Raw genomic sequence first — 18591 nt, forward strand, 5'->3', positions numbered from 1 at the left:
AGGTGTGAGTCAACAACTGTGTGCAAGTGGATTTCTCCTACACCATGTGCTAAAATAGAATGTGAACTCCTAGGTGTCTACATGACAACTAACATGCAAATGCATTATCCTAAGTAAAGTGTAATTTTTAATATTTATTATACCAACAATCACTAACCTCAGGGTCTGACCACTTCCCTTTTCAGCTGGATTTTTTGCGTGAAGACAAATGTCATGTCCCCTCTTTTAGCTCAGTCTACTAGAGACATGTGAGTCAGCTTATTATGGGGTCTTGTAGGCTGACAGGGTTGGATAGAGACCTAGTATGGTTATTCAGTGTTGGGGACTGGATGTTCTGGTAGTTATTGATCAGTTGGGAGACGTTCCTTGTTTTTAGGAGGCAGTTCCTACTTTTTAGGAGGTATGATCTTGCCCAGGGTTGGGTCTCCATGAGATTACTCTTTGGGTTCAGTTTCAGAGGGATAGGGCTTGTTTCCTAAATTTTAGGAGCATCCCTAGATTTTAGGGATGAGATTGCCAGTGGATCCTTGATTTCTGACTTCAGTCACAGACAGGTGATAGGATGATTTTGTGGTTTGTGATGTCAGTTGGGCATTTTGTGGCTATTTGGGTTATATTTTTAATATTTCCTAAGTTAGTGTTTAATAATTAAATAAGGCTAAGTCATTAGCTATTTTCGAGTAATAAGGGGCTTTTGGCCTCATCTGGATGTGCATCCTATGGTGTGATAGCTCATTGGAAAGGTCTCGAAATTCTCTAAATCTTTCTCTTTGGTCTTAGGGCAATTCAATGAACAAATTTGTGTCTATAAGGTAAAAGGTCATTTTCTAGACATGACCACTTTAAAATAAGAAATTATAACACTTTCACTACCCAACGCCACTTGGAGACACTTAGGGTTTGATTTGCAATTGAGAGGGGTTATAAGGAGATAAAAGCTTCATTCTAAGAGCATCTTTTGCATATTTGACAACTTGTTTATGAATTTGCCTAAATGGGCGATTTCTAGTTTGGGACGCAAACCCCAAGTTAGTGATTGGTTGGGACGTAGCCCTCAGCAATCTTTGGCACCGAATCTCTTTAGCATTGTGTGTGGTGATTAAGGACAGAGGCATCAATTCTTATTGGGGTTTCAGCGTGGCATATCATCTTCTAGTTGGGATGTGGTTCATTGCAGCCTGTGGGATGCCATTTGCAGTAGATACACCATGTGGTGTATAGAGTATTGCTTGTATTCACCTCCAAATGTATGCTGGATTCGAGAACAATCTTCACCTTCGATTTTGACATCAAATTTGTATGTGAGCTTTGGGAAATGCATTGGATTTATTGCTTGGCTCTATAATTCAGACAAATCTGCCTGGTACGGTTTGCAATAATTCTGATTTTTACTTAATACCTTATTTATTTCAGCCTTGTTTCATGGTTGCTGTTCCCTATTCCTTTCTATGTTATAAAACCATAAAAAAAAAACAAACCTTTCTGCACTTCTGTCTAGTTCTGCAAGAAAAAACAAATAAATAGGAAAACAGATTTAAAAATATAAAATTACAGCAGATCAGTAGAAGAGATCCATTAGGGATCTTTCAACAAACCTTTGCTAAGTCCTTTCAAATTTGAGAATATGTGGATGCAAGATAATTACTAATTTGGTAGATCATTGGTGGAAGGGGTGCTATGTAGAAGGATCAAAACTCTTTTGCTTCAGGTCTGTGCTGAAGAAGATCAAAAACAGTCTCATTGACTCGAATGGAAACCATTTCAAGAATACTTTTGAATAAAAAAGTGATATTGAACTGAACATCAGAATCTCAACAAGACTCTCATCGAATAACGAATGTGCTTGAGTTGTTTTTTAAAGATCTTTTAAGAGATTATGAAAGACATTTTGACAAAAGAGGAGACCTATTGGAGACAAAAATCAAGAGGAACATGGTAGGATGGAGGGGTTATGAACACAAGGCTCTTCCATAACATAACTAAACAAAGAAGAAGCACCAACAAAATTCACAAAATCAATATAGGAGGTCAAACACTCGAGAACCAAAATGAGATACAAGCACAAATAGTCAACTAGTACTCACACCTTTTGAATAATTATGAAGGCTCTTGTCTCTTGTCTTAGCAAAAGATGTTGGCAGATATCCTGAGGCTTCTCATACAGGAAGACAATTAGATGTCAATGGAAACAATTTTAGAGGAGGAAATCTATGATGTACTAAGTCAATTACCCTTTGACAAGTTCCCAGGTCCAAATGGATTTCCAACAATTTTTTTTAGATATATTGGCCCACTTTTGGTAAGGAATTGATAGAAGCAATTGATGTTACTAGATCATTAGGCTAAAGAAATCAATGACACATTTATAATTAACAACAAATTTATAGTCATGATCCCCAAGAAGGATAAAGAAACATGCTTGAACAAGTTTAGGCCGATATCACTTTGCAACATTGTTTACAAGCTACTTACAAAGACCCTTGCTAATAGATTAAAAAAGATTCTAGGGAACATAATAAGTGAAGATTAGACAAGCTTTGTTCCCGGATGATTTGATGGAGTGAGTATCCAAGAAGTCATCCACTCAATTCAAAAAAATAAGCAACCAAGCATGATTAAAAAAACTAGACATTAAAAAGGCACATGATAAAGTAGATTGGAGGTTTCTAGCTATATGCTTGGAAGGATTTGGTGTCTCCAAAGCATGGATTTGATTTTCTATTGCATCTCAGGTCGAATGTTCTCAATCTTAATTAATGATTCACCTCATGGTTACTTTGAAAGAACAAGAGGGATTACACAAGGGTATCCAATTTTCCTCTCTCTTCATTATCATGGTCGAAGCTCTTGGAAAGAAGCTTGATAGCCACCAAAGAGAAGGCATCCTTAAAGGTGTCATAGTTACATCTTTGGTTAGACCAGTAACACATTAGAAATTTTTAATGATACAATGAGTTTTGGCTAAGGTAGCAAAGGGGAGGCGCTACAACAGAAAAAACTATTTTATAAAATTAAGCTAAGGCCTTGTAACAAATTGCTAACAAGGAGAAGTCAAAGATCTTCTTTGTCGAAACACAGATTCAATGTCAAATCTTAAACATATCATGCTTCAAGGAAGGCAAGCTTCCTACATATTTAGGGGTGCTTGTTGAAAAATCATTGAGATTCACTTTAGCTTGGAAACCTATTGCAGAGAAACTAAATAGGAGAATGAGTCTTGGATATCAAAATGACTCTCATGGGCAAGGCAAATCATTTTGTTGAAGGAAACTCTTGCAGCTATTCCTATTTACCTTATATCTTGTATTTCAGTACCGAATGGAATCTACTTGCACCTAGTAAAGAAGTTGAGGAAACTTTTCTCACAAGGAACATATACTAAAAAAATTGCCCTTGTGGCTTGGGACAAAATATATAACACAATTGAACTTGGGGGGACAAGGATTAAGAACCAACTACATAAAAATCAGGGCCTAGGGGCTAAATTATTCTAGAAAATACATCAAGAGAAATACCTCAAATGGGTTAGAATTATTAGAGGAAAGTATCTGTTAAACCTCAATGCAGATGAGGCATTGAGAGAAAGAGAATTCCCTAGAGGATCCCACTTATGGAACTTTATACACAAGTCTAGCAATGTCATCCTAAATGACATTTCATGGAACATCAATGATGGTAGTAGAACACTATTCAGGACCAACTCATGGGGAGGATACACTATCATTACTAAGTTGATGGATTTAGAAATAATCAAGACCATTTGATCTAAAAAATGGGTTGTACACTTTAAGGATTAGATCACATCATCAAAGAATAATCTTCAAGGTAAGTGGTAGTGGAAATATTTTGAGAATCTAGACTTAATACAGGGAGACATTGACATTCTCAAACAAATCCCAATGAACATATTTTCCTGCTCAATCAAGGCAGGGATGAGATCATTTGCAATGGAGCTAAATCAGGTGGGTACAGTATAAGGGAGGGCTACAAATTTGTATTAGGATAGAAATACCAGATCAAAACACAACTACCAACTTAATTGCACTATAATAAAGCTTGCTTACCAAAGGCTGGAATCTTTTCATGGATGACTTTGCAAGAGAGAATCTTGACAACAGATTGGTTTGAAAAGTTTGGTTACCATGGCCTTCAATTTGTTCATTATGCTATCACCACTTGATACTCAATAATGCCTTCTCACTAGAATGCTAGCAATGGATGTGTGCCAAACTTGGTTGGGTATTAACTTTAGAAAATTAAATTTTAACTCTATTTAAATCATGGTGCATCTTGTGCAAAGAGAGCCTTTGTGGAAACCTTTGGTTAATATCCCCATCGATTCTGATCTAGGAATTATGAAAGGAAAGAAACGGTAGAATTTTCTAAGGAAAAGCTTTGGAAAAAGCTTCATTGTGAAACAAAATAGAAGTTGTTATAGTAGAAACAATGAACCGTGAGAATACATTGTCAGAGTAATGCATCGAAATTTTACACAAGTTGGGATGATGAGATATTGAAGAACTGGTTTAGCCTCAAAGCTCCCAAATTTATAGGCAGGGGATGCCAACCTAGCATACAAAACAGAGCAAGTTGTACTTGGACCCCACCCCCTATTGGTTTGTTCAAATTTAACTTTAATGGGGCTTCCAAAGGCGGCCCTGTACCTTAGGGAGATGGATGCATGGTCCATTCATGCCTAGGTAAAACCTTTTCTAGACTATAAAACCTTTGGAGGAAGATGCAAACAATGTGGCGAAATTCAAAGCTCTCTTATTAGGACTCTCTATGTTTAGAAATGAATTTGGCTAAGATAAAAATTGAAGGAGACTCTATTGTTGTGGTGAATGCAATAAGAGCAAAGTTGACATCAAATTGGAAACTCCAATCTTCAAAAGTAGTGATATTAAACTTGATTAGCAGATTTGAAAAGGTGATGATCAATCATAGTTTTTAGAGAAGGGAATGCCATTGTAGATGAAATGGCTAAAAAGGGAGCAGACAGATTTTCTTTTCAGCGAATCATTACAGAACAAGTAGTCGTCCTATAATTTGGGCAGAACTAAGGCTTACAAAGAAATTCTTAATGGATTTCCAGAACCATCAAGCAATATCATCACATCATAGCAAAAGTGGATCTCAAATTCAAATTCAAATCAAATCTTAATCAATTTTAAATCTTGGTTGAGTGGGAATGACATGTAGATTAGAGAAAATTGCAACCATCAAAGGAGTTCAGGCATTGAAATCATGAACCAGATGGGGATACAATGGGCATGACGTGGTATTCTTGATGGTAGGACAACAAGTGACAATTAATGGTAAAGAGAGGAAATGACACCACCAAACTTCACTCCTATGACAATTCTGGAAAAAGTTGGCAAGATAAGTTTGCAAAATTGAGGAGGATCCTAGTTTGACAAGACATCATACCTACCTTTCCGCTAAATTTGTCACAGCTAGACAGAGCTCAAAAAGGAATTTGTAACATTAGCAATCTCCAACAATCCAAGTTGTGAACCATTTGATAAACATGAACTGTTTCGTCTAATGAAGTGATGTTTAACGCAAGTCTTTTCAAACTTCTTGTAGGTTCACATGAAGCTATCATCAACATAGATGAATACTTGGCCATACCAAACCCAATTGATTATGCACTTGTAATGTGGGAAGAGGATTCTTTCTCAGGGTTTGGCAACAAATAGAGGATAAATATCCATGGAGGTCCTTTAAGAAGATTCTTTGCGTTGACTAGATGGGAATGGGAACACCAAGGCTTAGAAGAAGCTTCATGAAAAGAAGCATTGCATTTCTTAATAAATCCCTTGGAATGTAATATGGCTTGTTGGCTCCATTGGGTGATGACTTTGATCTTGTAATCTTTATACTTGTATAGAACTATAGAAAGATTGCAAGAATGTAGATTGTTTATGCTTAGAAGTTGGAAGCAGAGTTGGGCCCCATTTTGTTCGCTAATTATGGCAGCTTAGACTTAACATGATACTACAAGAAGGCGGCTTAAAGTTTTTTTTTTGTAACTTTTAAAATTTTAATATCAATATAAACTCTTGGCTTTGGTCCCTTATTTACCAAAAAAAAACCTCAAGACTTAGAATAATATTAAAATGTGTTTTCTTATCTTTACCCTTTAGCTTATGGGAAATGGAGGCAAGCTAGAGATCTTCTACACGATTCTATTTTCTAAAAGGAGGTCAAGTTAAGAGCCTTGTAAGCATACAAACAATTTTAATAGAGAGGAGGGCTTAAGGTTAAAACTTAAGACATCTATAAAGACCGGCTATCTACAAATTAAGGAAAGCCTTCTTATCATAGTTGTTGGATTGTTAGTGTCTAGTTGGTGGTTTAAAACTAATCAATTGTCAAAAAAATGACAAAAGCTAACTCATTTATTATTGTCTCCTATGGTAGGTCCTATTGACATCAAGTACTTGTACTGGATTTTAATATAGGGATATTTAGTTCACAATTCTTATCATTTAATCCTAATTGTGGGGTGTAAAGAAAATGTTGATTTTAATACACTTCTACAAAGTGTATCCAAAATATCTATTTCTTATTATTATGGACTATAGAAACCTGAACATTTAACATGATTATTGTTTCTTATATGCAGGTGTCAAAATTGGTATTGATAGATGGAAATGTTTATGCAGAGGGCACTGGAAATATGGCAAAATTTCCAAAATCTTTAGCATATTTTGGGGTAAGGTGGTTGATATATGTTATCATTCATGGTGGTATAGCTTTTATACTTTGATGACTTTGCATAAAACATTCAAATAGTATATGTGTGTGATCATATGCTAAAATTTGATAGTTCCACAAGGCAATTCAAAACTTGGAAGACGAGTTTTATGAATATAAGCATTTTGCAGAATTAGATTCCTTTTTATAATGTTTCATCAAGATTCAGTTTTGTAGTTTTTAATTCAAAATCTACGCAGTTGAATTGTGATAATTTCATCATTTCATACACTTGGAAAATCCATCTATTTGTTAGTATTTTTTTCTTCATTTTACTATTCAAGAAACTATTTAAAATATAATTAATTTTTTTCCCGAGTGGATAGGAGAAGGAAAGTGGGATATAGGTTATGTTCATCATCACTTTTGATTGGATGAAGTGAATTGTACTAAAACTTCTAATACAAAAGAATACAAGGTATTTTTGGGCCAAATGCTTAAACAAATATATAACAAACTAAAATAGAAATATAAAACTTGGGGGAAAAATGCTTTACAGTTACAAATAATTGATCAAATTCTGTGGTTGAATCCTGATATAATATGATAATATGAAACAGTAAAAAAAGACCATCCACAAGTCAATAGATCTTTTAGTTTATGTATTTTTCCCAGAAAATATATTAATCTTTTTTCTCTAATGAATAGCAGGAGAGGAAAAGCAGGGAAGAAGTTATGTTCATGATCACTTTTGACTGGAATAAGTGAATTGATTAAAATGTTAAATTTCTATATAGCAAAATGTAATAAAAATTTAAAACACAATATTTTTGTACAGGTACATATAACTGATATTTCCAATTCCTTCAATTAATTACCATGAATTTCAACAAAAAGATTATAGGTCACTTGCACAATCTTAGGGTATCTCTAACCAGTTCTTGCAGCAGGTAGGGTAACAAGTTTATTAAACTTAATCCTAACCTTAATACACCTGTGACCCTACTATATAGACACGGAACATGCCAGATTTAATAAATATTCTATACAAACTCCTTTCATTCTAGTCTACTTGTTCATTAATTCTTGAATATCCTGTTTTACATGTTTTTTATTTAGAAATGCAAGTTTGTTTCTAATTTTCCTAATTGTATGGCAGGTTTCTTTGTTGAAGAGCATGCCTTTACGAACATGGGCAACATTTTTGGCATTATCTAAAATGTCCAGATCTAGAACAAATGATTTTGCACAGGTAGGTTGTTCTTTGCAGATAGTGAAACATTGTAAATCTTTCACTGATTTAAATTCTAATTCCTTTTCATTTGTGAAACTGAGAACAGTACTAGTCTTGTCCTGTGATTGTTCACACAATGAAAAACATGATGGGCATCTCTGAATGCACAGATTTTCACATCATCTCTTGCATGCATTGTGTTTACACCAGTAATGATCACCCCAAAGACAATTTATTCCAAAAAATATTATTCCACCCTTGTGCCACCTCACTTAACTAGTGCTTTAGTGAGCGAGGAAGATCAATTTTAAACCAATATTTGTATGTGCTATTCATTTGGCTGAAAATAAAGCTTGTCATAGTATAATCTAAGAACACATTGAAACTAAATAACATTTTGTAAGATGGATTATTGATAGTGATGCAGTGACTCTTGAGAAAGTTGAAGTGGAGTTTGGCTTCTCTACCCTTGCAAAAAAGGTGATGAGTGGCATTGGGTGCGTATCAGGTTAATTGTTTTCAAGGTGGAGATTGTTGGATAATGACAACAGTTTGTACAAGCTTCCTCCAAGTTTTTGTCCCAGGGTTTCACTAAATTTACATTAAACTCTTGATTATTCTGTTTGAATGGATCTGGATCATGTGAAGGAAGTTTATAGGTTGACATTACATTTGCAATGTCAATTGTCTACACCATAGAAGCATAAATCTGCAAAAAAAATTCCAAATATACCTGATTAATCTTGAATCGTGAAGCTTCTTGATTTTTTCCTTGAAAAAATCTTGATTTATGAAAAAATTGTTGACCAATTGTTGACTCGATTTTCAATGACCTTTTTGCATTTAAAGCGCATTGAAACTATATTAGAATCCATAAAAAATGGGGGAAAAAAAAAAGCGATCATTGCAAAAACCTACAAAATCCCTCACAAATAGGATTGATCCCAGGATGGAATTGAAGCCAATGAGGAACATGCTTGGAAAAAATGTAATTTGTCCCTTAAGTTTTCCTTTCGACCTTTGGAAAACCTTCTAGAGGAGTGGGAGGAGCAATGGGGATCATCAATGAAATTTGGAAGGGCCTTAATCATCCTAAATTGGCGAGGGCATGTGAGATAGCTTTGAAGCAGCTAATGAATTTGTTTTAAATCACGGTTTCAATATGACTTGAGCTCTGTGAATGCCTTGCCATGTGGATTTTGATGAGATCAACTATATAATGAATATTATACATTTATTTTAAAATTATGATCATTATGCACTATTATAGATTGCCCTTTGACAGGGAAGTAGGGGATCCTTCTAGTTTATAATTAATATTATAAAGTAGTTTCAAAATTATAATTATAATTGACTATTTATATATATTAATAGCCAGCCTACGAGACTCCATAATAGGCTAACTCTCATGTCACTGCTAGGCAGAGCTAAAGAGGGGACATGACATTGAACAAGTTTTTTACTATACTTCTCTTTTAATCTAATATCAAACCCGCATCCGTATCAGAATCTGAACGAGCAACTTAGACTTATATGAATAGGAAGATTTTCTTTTATTGACAATATTTTGCAAAGAAAGCTTCATCTTGATTTTGAAAAATAAGAAATCCCACATCATATATTGGTGCTACTTCAAATCATAACTTGAGTGAAATTTGAACAAACAATATCACTGCTAAAACTTTGAGTCCTCCAAGTTTAAAATATATTAGGAGGTTGGCAAGTGCTTTGAATCATTATAGAAGAATTTTACGCCATGGGAATGTCCTTTATTTTATTTTTTCAAAAGTAGTTCTTGACTGTTTTTATTCAATTTTTCACTTTTTTTTTGTAAATGCAAAATTTTCCCTCTTTTTTTCCGATTTCCCCCCATTTTTTCAAAAAAGTCTACTTCTCTAGTTCGTTGATTTATTGCCCAAACGATTTATGCTTCTATGGTTTACACAACTTAGGAAATAAATCATCATCCAATGTAACGGAGAATGAATGCATATCATTCAATATTTAAATCTCAACTGATAAAAGATAACAAAGTGCAGAACTATATTCCTATGTATTGATACTATAACAACTACATCATTTCATAGATAGGTCAGTACAAGAGGTAAATATATAACATTTCTTACCTGGAGATATAGCAATTTGTTCATAAACAAATGACACAAAACTCAGTCTCCATTTGGTATACTATAGAATGTTCTAATCTGAGAGTGAAGGTGGAGAGGAGATGCCCAGATAATGATCTTTTCCACTACACATTTGAAGTCTTCATCAGTCCAAACACAAAGAATAATCAGAGGATAGGTTTAGTCTTGGCATGATGATTTCGAGGAATATATTTCCCTGCTGCTATTGTAATGGTACCACACTAAATTGTAGGAAAACCCCAAGGACACACGATTTAGTATTTACTCAAGGAAGAATTTCATGGCTAACAAGAATGCTCATGGCTAGCACAGTTCCTTCTCGTGTCCTTGGCAAAATGAACTAAAATGCCTTCCAAGAGACCTTTGAACTAGCCTTTAGATACCATGCTTTTCTCTTGAACTTTGTGGCATGCATGATAATCTTTATTTTCAATTTTTTCCAATTATGTTTTATTGTAGCACATGTTCTGGAAAATAATTTAAAGCACTCAGAACTTAATCATTCATGACTTCCATCAATTTATTGTAGTCAACTCTAAATGGTTTCAAAATTCAACCATTTTCCCAAAACTTCAACTCGACTCTCTATTGAGGTGATGCCTAAAAGGAAAGAAACAATATAACTAATAATAGAAGCAAAGATTTTAATGGAAGAGCTTCCAGAAGTGTAAGAGCAATTTTTTTTTCAATCGGAAATATTTATTTAAATTGGTTAAGTTTGATGAATAATTCTATTTTCAATAAGGGCTAATGTAAAGTTATTGTATTTCTCAAGGTGACATAGATGATAAACATAATTTAATTTGTAAATCATGTCAAATGGAAACCGTGATTTCAATGAGAGGAGTTTGGCTTTAATTACAAGGCAAAATGCTGAAGTTCTACATCTTGATGTCCAATGGGGAAAGGGGAAGAGTCAAGCTTACACATATATTGGGTAGTTATAAAAAACATGGGAAAATTGCCTCTTTGTGCACCCACTTAGGAAGTTTGAAGAGACACCTCCTCAGGAGCCCTTTTGGTAAAGTTGTAGAGTCTTCTATTGGCTGTATTGATTTCCTTGGTGGCCATGTGTTTGTCACCAAGAGGGGGCATGGGATTTCCAAGAGGCACACAAATGCTATAAATTGGAGTTTGGGTTAGTTGTTCCATCATCCATGGTTGGGTGGATATTCAGAGTGGAGCTGGTCATTTAGAGTTGAATTGATGATTCAAAATTGAGAAGATCACCTCCTTCATTTCAAAGTTTGAGAAGTGAATCTTGCAGCTCTAGCATATAGGATTTGTAAAGCCCATAAGGCTAAAGGATTGTGTTCTTTGAATATTGTATTTCATTTATTGAAGCAATATAAAGCAAGTTATTAATTTCTTGCAAATGCTTGTTTTTGTGCTATGTATTAATGTTGAGGTTAGTATCCTTCATCAATGGTATCAAATCATATTTTGGAATGTATAGGGAGTACCCTTCATCAATGATATTAGAGAAATGTTGGGTTGAGTAGCCCTTTATCAATGATATCAGAGCTAATGTTCTGGAGTGTGCAGTCAAAGTTGCAAACATGAGGCAGCCTGACATCATAGTCTATGGGTAGAGTGCATGAGTTGTTGCAAAGAAATACTCATGAGCATGCAGAAAAATTGTTGAATGTGAGATGGTCTTGCACCAAGATCTATTGGTAGATTGTGTGAGTTTTTGCAGAGTTAATGTTCTTGAGCATACAGACAAGGCATTGAATGTAAGGTAGTCTTGCACTAGGATCTATGGATAGATTGTGTGATTTTTTTAAGAGTGATGTTCCCAAGCGTACGAATAGAGGGTCGAACATGAGACTGTCTTGCACTAGGATAGGGTGGAATGTGTGTGAGTTTTGTTGCAGGAGTATGTGCAAGTTCCAAGAGGAGCTTTGGTGATAATATGTGACCAAAATTACTTAAGAATTCAAGAAGAGTATCAAATGTGAGGTAGTGTGCACTAGGACCAAAGGTTGTTGGTAAGAAGATTTATTGAGTGAGAGCTTCTAAATGTGCATGTGAGGCAGCTTGTACCAGGACCTGAGTGTGTTGTTAAGAGGATTTGTGTAGAGGCTTTGAGAAGTTGAAGATGGAAAAGAGAGAAGAAAATGACAAATGTGATTGGATGGGTTATGAGGATTCCTATACTTGTGAGTAGAGATGAAATTAAGAGATAAAGTGATAAAAATGCAACGACAATTGAATGATATAAGAGCAATGACTGAAAAGAGAAAAGAAAAAAATGAAGAGTTAAGAAAAAAAGAAACAATGTTTTGATTGCAAAAGACGAAGATGCAACGGACTGCCTTGCATGTGACACAAAAGAAGGGGTTGTAGTAGAGGACTTGGAAGGTTTGATTCTTGATGGAGATGAAGAAGAGTTTGTAGAAAATACATGTTTGTTGAAAGGCATGGAGAATGAGATCAAGGAGCTTGTAGAAGAGATGAAGATGATGGGCTTTGAAGGTCCCTTGTTTGATGAGTAAATCAATAAAGATGAGGATGTCAAAGAGGAGATTAGAAGGATCAATAGATTCTTGGAAGTTTAACATGAGGAGATTGTAGTAGAGGCAAGACTTTATGAAGGGTTGAAAATTTTAATAGTAGAAGAGGAAGGTGAGGAACGAGTTCTAAACAAAATTGAAGTTGCAATTGCATTTCTATATATATTATAAATACATTAAGCATGTGGTGACTAAGGTTGCAATGGATGTATGTCTTGGGAAGGCATGAAAGGAGAGAAGAAAAAAATTGCATTTGTGGGTGGTGTTGCAATAGAGATAGACAAAGATGAAAATGTAGGCAAGGTTATAAAATGTCATTTTGTGGGCATGAGGATGATGAAGAACTAAAGCAGTTGAGTATTGAGAGATTGGTTGTAAAGACAGATATAGTAAAGGAAGAAAATATTGTAACAAAGGATGCTAGAGAGGTTACGTTGAGGTGGTGAGTGCAAATTGCATTTGATGGAGATGACAATACTTAGGTGGGCTACATCCCATGAGAAGAGAAGAGGAATGTTGAGTGGTGAGATGAGGAGGAAAGCTAAGTGGAGCAAAATTTAAAGGAGGTCAGGTTATGGTGGAGCTGATTCCACATTGAGGAAGAAGAGTAAAGAGTAGAGTTGTTAGGAGAGGGGGATACTTATTCTAGATGGGTGTTGTAAGAGGAGAAAAAAGGAATTTATTAGAGGTACTTGTTACAATGATGGGGTTAGTTGAAGGTTGTTTATAACTTGAAATGATAGCTCTACCATCTAACTATATTTTGTGATTTCAAGAAAACAAAACTTTCCTACCTTAGGTATATGATGCAGAAGCATCCAGGGATTTAAGAGTGATCATGCAGCAACCTAAAGTATTTATATAATTTTGTTAAGTTTAGTAAATAATTCTATTTCAATGAGAGATAAATTTAGGCTATTGTATATATCAAGAGGACATAGGAAATACAAATTATTTTAATATTAGTGGTCTATGCCAAATGGCAATTGTAATATTCATGAGGGAACATTTTAGCATTAATAATAAGGAAAAATGGTGAAATTCTCCATCTTGGCATCCACATTGGAAAGGGAAAGAGTCAAGATTACACATGTATTGGCTGGTTACAAAGAGAATGGGAAAAGCCACCTTTTGAGGTGCCTACTTTGGAAATTTGAAGACACTTGTATGTCCTCTTTTGGGGAATTGGTGTAGTCTTTTATTTGTTGTATGTTGATTTCCTTGGTGACCATGTGTTGCTTACCAAGATGGGGTGTGAGATTTCGAAGAGACACAGTTGTTGTAAATTATAGCGAGGGTTAGTTGTTTCATCATCTCCCGGATTTCAAATTTTGAGAAGCGAATCTTCTAGTTGCAAGATTTGTGAAGCACATGAGTCTAAAGCATTTTATTTTTTGAATATTGTATTTCATTTATTGAAACGATAGAAAGGAAGTTATTTACATCTTGCAAATCCATGTGTTACTTTTTTGTTTTGCTATGTGAAAATTCTGAGGGAAGTATTCTTCATTGATGATATCAAAGCAAGTGTTTGGGTGTATAAAGTGTAATATCCCATACTAATTCTTATTCCAATTTTATGTTTTTTGACCTTACCAAACACTTTACACAAATGGATATCTTGCAGATTGCTTCTAATATGCTAAACTTCAATTGTTAACAATAGAAATGCTTGCAAAAGTCTTCAAAAACATCTAGACATTGTATTAGAATGAAAATGCAAATGACTGATTACAATCATTGACTGATCCCAAGACTCTTGGCTTACAAAGGAATGTTCTTTAGAAGCTCTCTCATACCTAGTTGACCTCCATGAAATTTGAACATAAATTTACCAATGTGAAAGATTGAATATCTTTCACCCAAACAACTGCAACTGTTTGGAGGATCTTTCAATACCTTAGTTATGCTTATCAATGGGAGTGATCAGTCACAATGACTAATGATGTTGCTTTGTAGAAACCCTTGGATCCACAAATGAACATATCAAAGCAATTGTCAATAACTCGATGATCCAAATCTTAATTGCGCCCCCCCCCCCCCTTTGCTATTTATACATTTTCTCCAAGAGGAGGTGGATCCTTGAAGAAGCTTCTAGGAACATTGAAAAGGTGAAACCTTCAAGAAGCTTCTAGAGACATGAGAGGGTGGGTCCTTCAAGAAGCTTTTAGAAACATAAGAGAAGCTTCTAGGAACATGAGGAGGTGGATCCTTCAAGAAGCTTCTAGAAACATAAGCAACTTCTAGAGACATTAGGAGGTGGGTCATTCAAGAAGCTTCTAGAAACATAAGGACACGCTTCTAGGAACATGAGGAGGTGGATCCTTCAAGAAGCTTCTAGAGACATGAGGAAGTGGGTCTTTCATGAAGCTTCTAGAAACATGATGAGGTGGATCCTTCGAGAAGCTTCAAGAAACATAAGAAGCTTCTATAGACATGAGGAAGTAGGTCCTTCAAGAAGCTTCTAGAAACGTGAGGAGAAGCTTCTAGGAACATGAGGAGGTGGATCCTTCTAGAGACATTTGATTTTGTTGTTTTAACATTGATTAAATATAAGGTTATCTTTTAATATTCATATAATTGATAACCTTGTAGTTAGTTGATTTCTCCCTTGTTTCTCCTCTTAGCCTTTGGAGAATGAAAGGCTAAGAACTCCTTTGAGAGGCTAAAAAGATGGGGACATTACATAAAGGTGTGGGATCTGATTATGTCAGCACAAAAAGCTTTCTCCTTAGACGCAATATGTGTGTCTATGTATAAGTATATTATAAAAATTTAAAGAAATATAAAAAATTGCAAAACTAAATACATTTGATAGTATGATACTTCATCATTATTCAATTCCAAATGCTTGAATGGTAGTGATAAAGATAAATATTAAATGCCAATCATTAGTTTAGAAAATTTAATATAAGTTACATGCCATATGATATATATCAACTACCCTTCTAATTTCCAAAATGATAAAAGTGGTGCAAGAACACCTAGGATCATCAATAAAGCCCTATCTAAGGGGTAGTCTAGATTTGTGTCAAATAACTCTATAAGGCCCCATGGATCATTTCATGTTATCATGTAATAGGGAAAGTAAGATTGAAGTTAAGTTTTCGGCCTAAATGGCTATTAGGTACATTTAGGGCCATATTGACTAAATTGGCTTAAAATTTGCTATGGGATCAATTATATTATTTAATAGTCATAAGGGATCTAACAGGATGTAAAATGACCAAATATTGTCATTTGGAAGGTTTTGAGTAGATTTGTAAGCTGTCTAAAGTTGATGTGCAAAAACATTGCTAACAAAAATGTTATGCAACTTTTGCACAAAAGTTGTAACTTTTAAAATAAGTTGTCTTCAATGGCTAACTACTTCAAATGTGGGTTGAAGCCGGTTGGGTAAGTCGTAAAAAAATCATATAAGTCCTTTTGATGCATCAGGCATGTGGTTGAAGGGTTTTGAAGTGGAGAAAGCAATAAATTGTCTTGATTATTTGAATGTCGTACAACATTCTTGTATGGATTTTGGATTGGAATGCTACTACAAATTATATGGATGGAAAGTAGATTGTGTTAATAACCCTTTTCATTTGGTTTGAGTTCATATTGTTCAAATTGAAGAAAGTTAGAGATTTAATTGTGCTCAGTGGTCTGTATAATAACATAACCTAGGGTTTTAATAAGAAATGTCTCTAGTTTGAATTCTCGGCCTTGAAAAATTGTGGCTTTGAGTGGAATTCAAGCTATTAGAGTGTACCATAGAATCCAAGTGGTTTTAGATAGAAAGATCAAGATAATTACAAGAAAAGTGATGCCCTAGCCCAACATCTCAATGCACTTAGGTTATAACAATATGCAAAATTGATTGCAGTTGAAGGGGTGGAATGGTAGTAGTCAAACCAATGGGGGATTTGGAGTTTATATGTGTGTTCTAAGGTGTTTGAAGTGTTGGCCAAGTTTTGGTGATACAAACCCTAGTACTTGCTTTGCAAGTCTGGCCTAATTAGGCCGAATCCTCAAACTAGCCCTATGGGCATTTGGTAGGTTGTTGTGAGAGTTAGGAGTTGATCTTTTGGGGTTTGAAAGAACTCACAAAAGGGTGTTAGAAAAGGCCATTTGTTTGTGTGGTCCTATGGAGAAGTTTGGAGAAAATTTCCCAAAACAGAGTGGACAGAGCTAATAGTAATTAGGCATCCTATCTAGGTTTACCACAACTAGTTTGAGTTTGAGGAAGTGTAAGGGGTATAAATCATCCAAATAATTGATTTATTATCAAGAAGATGCTAGGGGTCCATTCCACCCATGGTAAATGGAAGAAGCCCATGGTGAGGGTTTTATATGTTTGTTAAGGCTTGAGTCTTAAGAAAATGCATAGTTTCAAAAGAAATCAATAGCTGGGAAGAGTTAGGAATCCATAGGGGTTTGAAAACATCCATATTTGAGATGTAGCGCTCGACTTGAAGTCACTCTTGAAATTTGAGTCGTCCACATTATAGGAGGAAGGTTGTTTGTTGTTTAGGGCTCATCATAACCCCTAAAAGTGTGTAGTTTGTTGATTTCCTAGTCTCTCCGCATCATAGTGGTACCAAAGCATAGTTGATTGTGGGATCAGTAAAAGGAGAGGGTTATGTCACTTGAAGAGTTTGAAGGGGAAGCATCCAACATGGCGACCAATGTGGAACTTGCCAAAAAGGTACAAAATGAGGAAGCAAGTAACAAATGGGTGAGAAAGGAGTTGCAAAAACTCAAAGACCAACTAAAGGTTGTAGAAGAGAATGTCACCAAAGCAAGGGGAAATGAGGAGGAGGAGGAACCCCGTGAACAATAGGAGGAGGAAGTTACTCCTACACAAACAGAGCATAGGATGTTTGTAGATGCTATAAAGACAATGAAGGGAGATGGGACTGATAAACTGCCCTCATATGGAGGCATCCTAAAAGAAGAGGATGTCATTGAGTGGGTAGAAGTAATCTCAAATTACTTTGAGGTGAATTAAGTGTAGATGAAGGATAGAGTGAGAATTGCAAGGGTAAAGTTGAAGGGATCAACCTTGTCATGGTGGAACTACATTTATGGGGAAAAGATCAAAGAAGACAAGGAGATGATAGCCTCATGGGAGGTAATGGAGACCAAGATTAAGGCCCAATTCCTTCCCTCAGATTATAAGGTCCAGACGTATTAGAGGTTGCAACACTTGAGATAGAGGAACTTATACAAAAGAGTTTGACAGGTTGACTCTTAGATCTAAAAATCAAGAAACATAGGCAAAGAATCTAGCAAGATACCTTAGTGGCCTGAGAAAGAATATCCAAGGGAAGATTATTCTCCTAGCACTCGAGACATTACACAAGTGCTTTTAAATGATACTAAGAGTGGAAGAGAAGTTGAGGTTGAAGAGTGAGTAGAATATAAGAGGTAAAGGTGGAAGAAATTTTAGAGGTAGAGCTAACTTTGGAGGTAGAGAACAAAGGCAAGGGTCTCAAGGTGAGTCTAACCCTAGAGAGCAAGTGGGGGACTCAAGTAGCAGAGGAGGTTATAGAGGAAGGGGACTAAATGGAGGAGGCTGATCAAATGGATCAAGGAGAGGATCCAATTTCTCTAGCAAGAACTGCTATAGTGGTGGACAAATTAGGCACCGTGCATATAGGTGTCCACAAAAGGCCTCACCTTCTCAAACAAATAGTAGGAGGAATACATTGGTGCATGATGATGCAAGGAGTGTGACTTCCCCTGAAGTCCCATTGGATTCAAAAGTTAGTGAGAATTTGATGATGAGAAGAACTTTGCTTAAAGAACCCGTAAAGACAAAGCCATCACAAAGGAAGGCATTGTTCATAATCAATTGCAAGATTTAAGGGAAGGTATGTAAGGTTATCATAGATTCTAGTTCCATTGATAACATTGTGTCTTTAGAAGGTGCAATTAAGTTGGATTTGGAAAAATTGCCTCATGAATGTCCATACAAGGTTTCTTAGCTCAATAGGGGATAACATGT

General features: G+C 35.4%; 1 protein-coding gene across 3 annotated transcripts in view; it reads left to right on the forward strand.

Annotated features, from left to right (window-relative positions):
• Window positions 1-18591, forward strand: part of LOC149567020 (alpha/beta-Hydrolases superfamily protein) — a 106128-nt gene that overhangs the window by 72289 nt on the left and 15248 nt on the right. For all 3 annotated transcript variants that reach the window (XM_089820226.1, XM_089820228.1, XM_089820227.1), the window contains exons 6-7: window positions 6632-6721; window positions 7862-7954. In XM_089820226.1, coding sequence (XP_089676352.1) covers window positions 6632-6721; window positions 7862-7954 — 183 coding nt within the window. The remainder of the gene's footprint in view (window positions 1-6631; window positions 6722-7861; window positions 7955-18591) is intronic.

The sequence above is a fragment of the Cupressus sempervirens genome, chromosome 3 (genome assembly GCF_028749045.1).
Source record: "Cupressus sempervirens isolate cs-2001-9-10 chromosome 3, ASM2874904v1, whole genome shotgun sequence".
Classification (NCBI taxonomy): domain Eukaryota; kingdom Viridiplantae; phylum Streptophyta; class Pinopsida; order Cupressales; family Cupressaceae; genus Cupressus; species Cupressus sempervirens.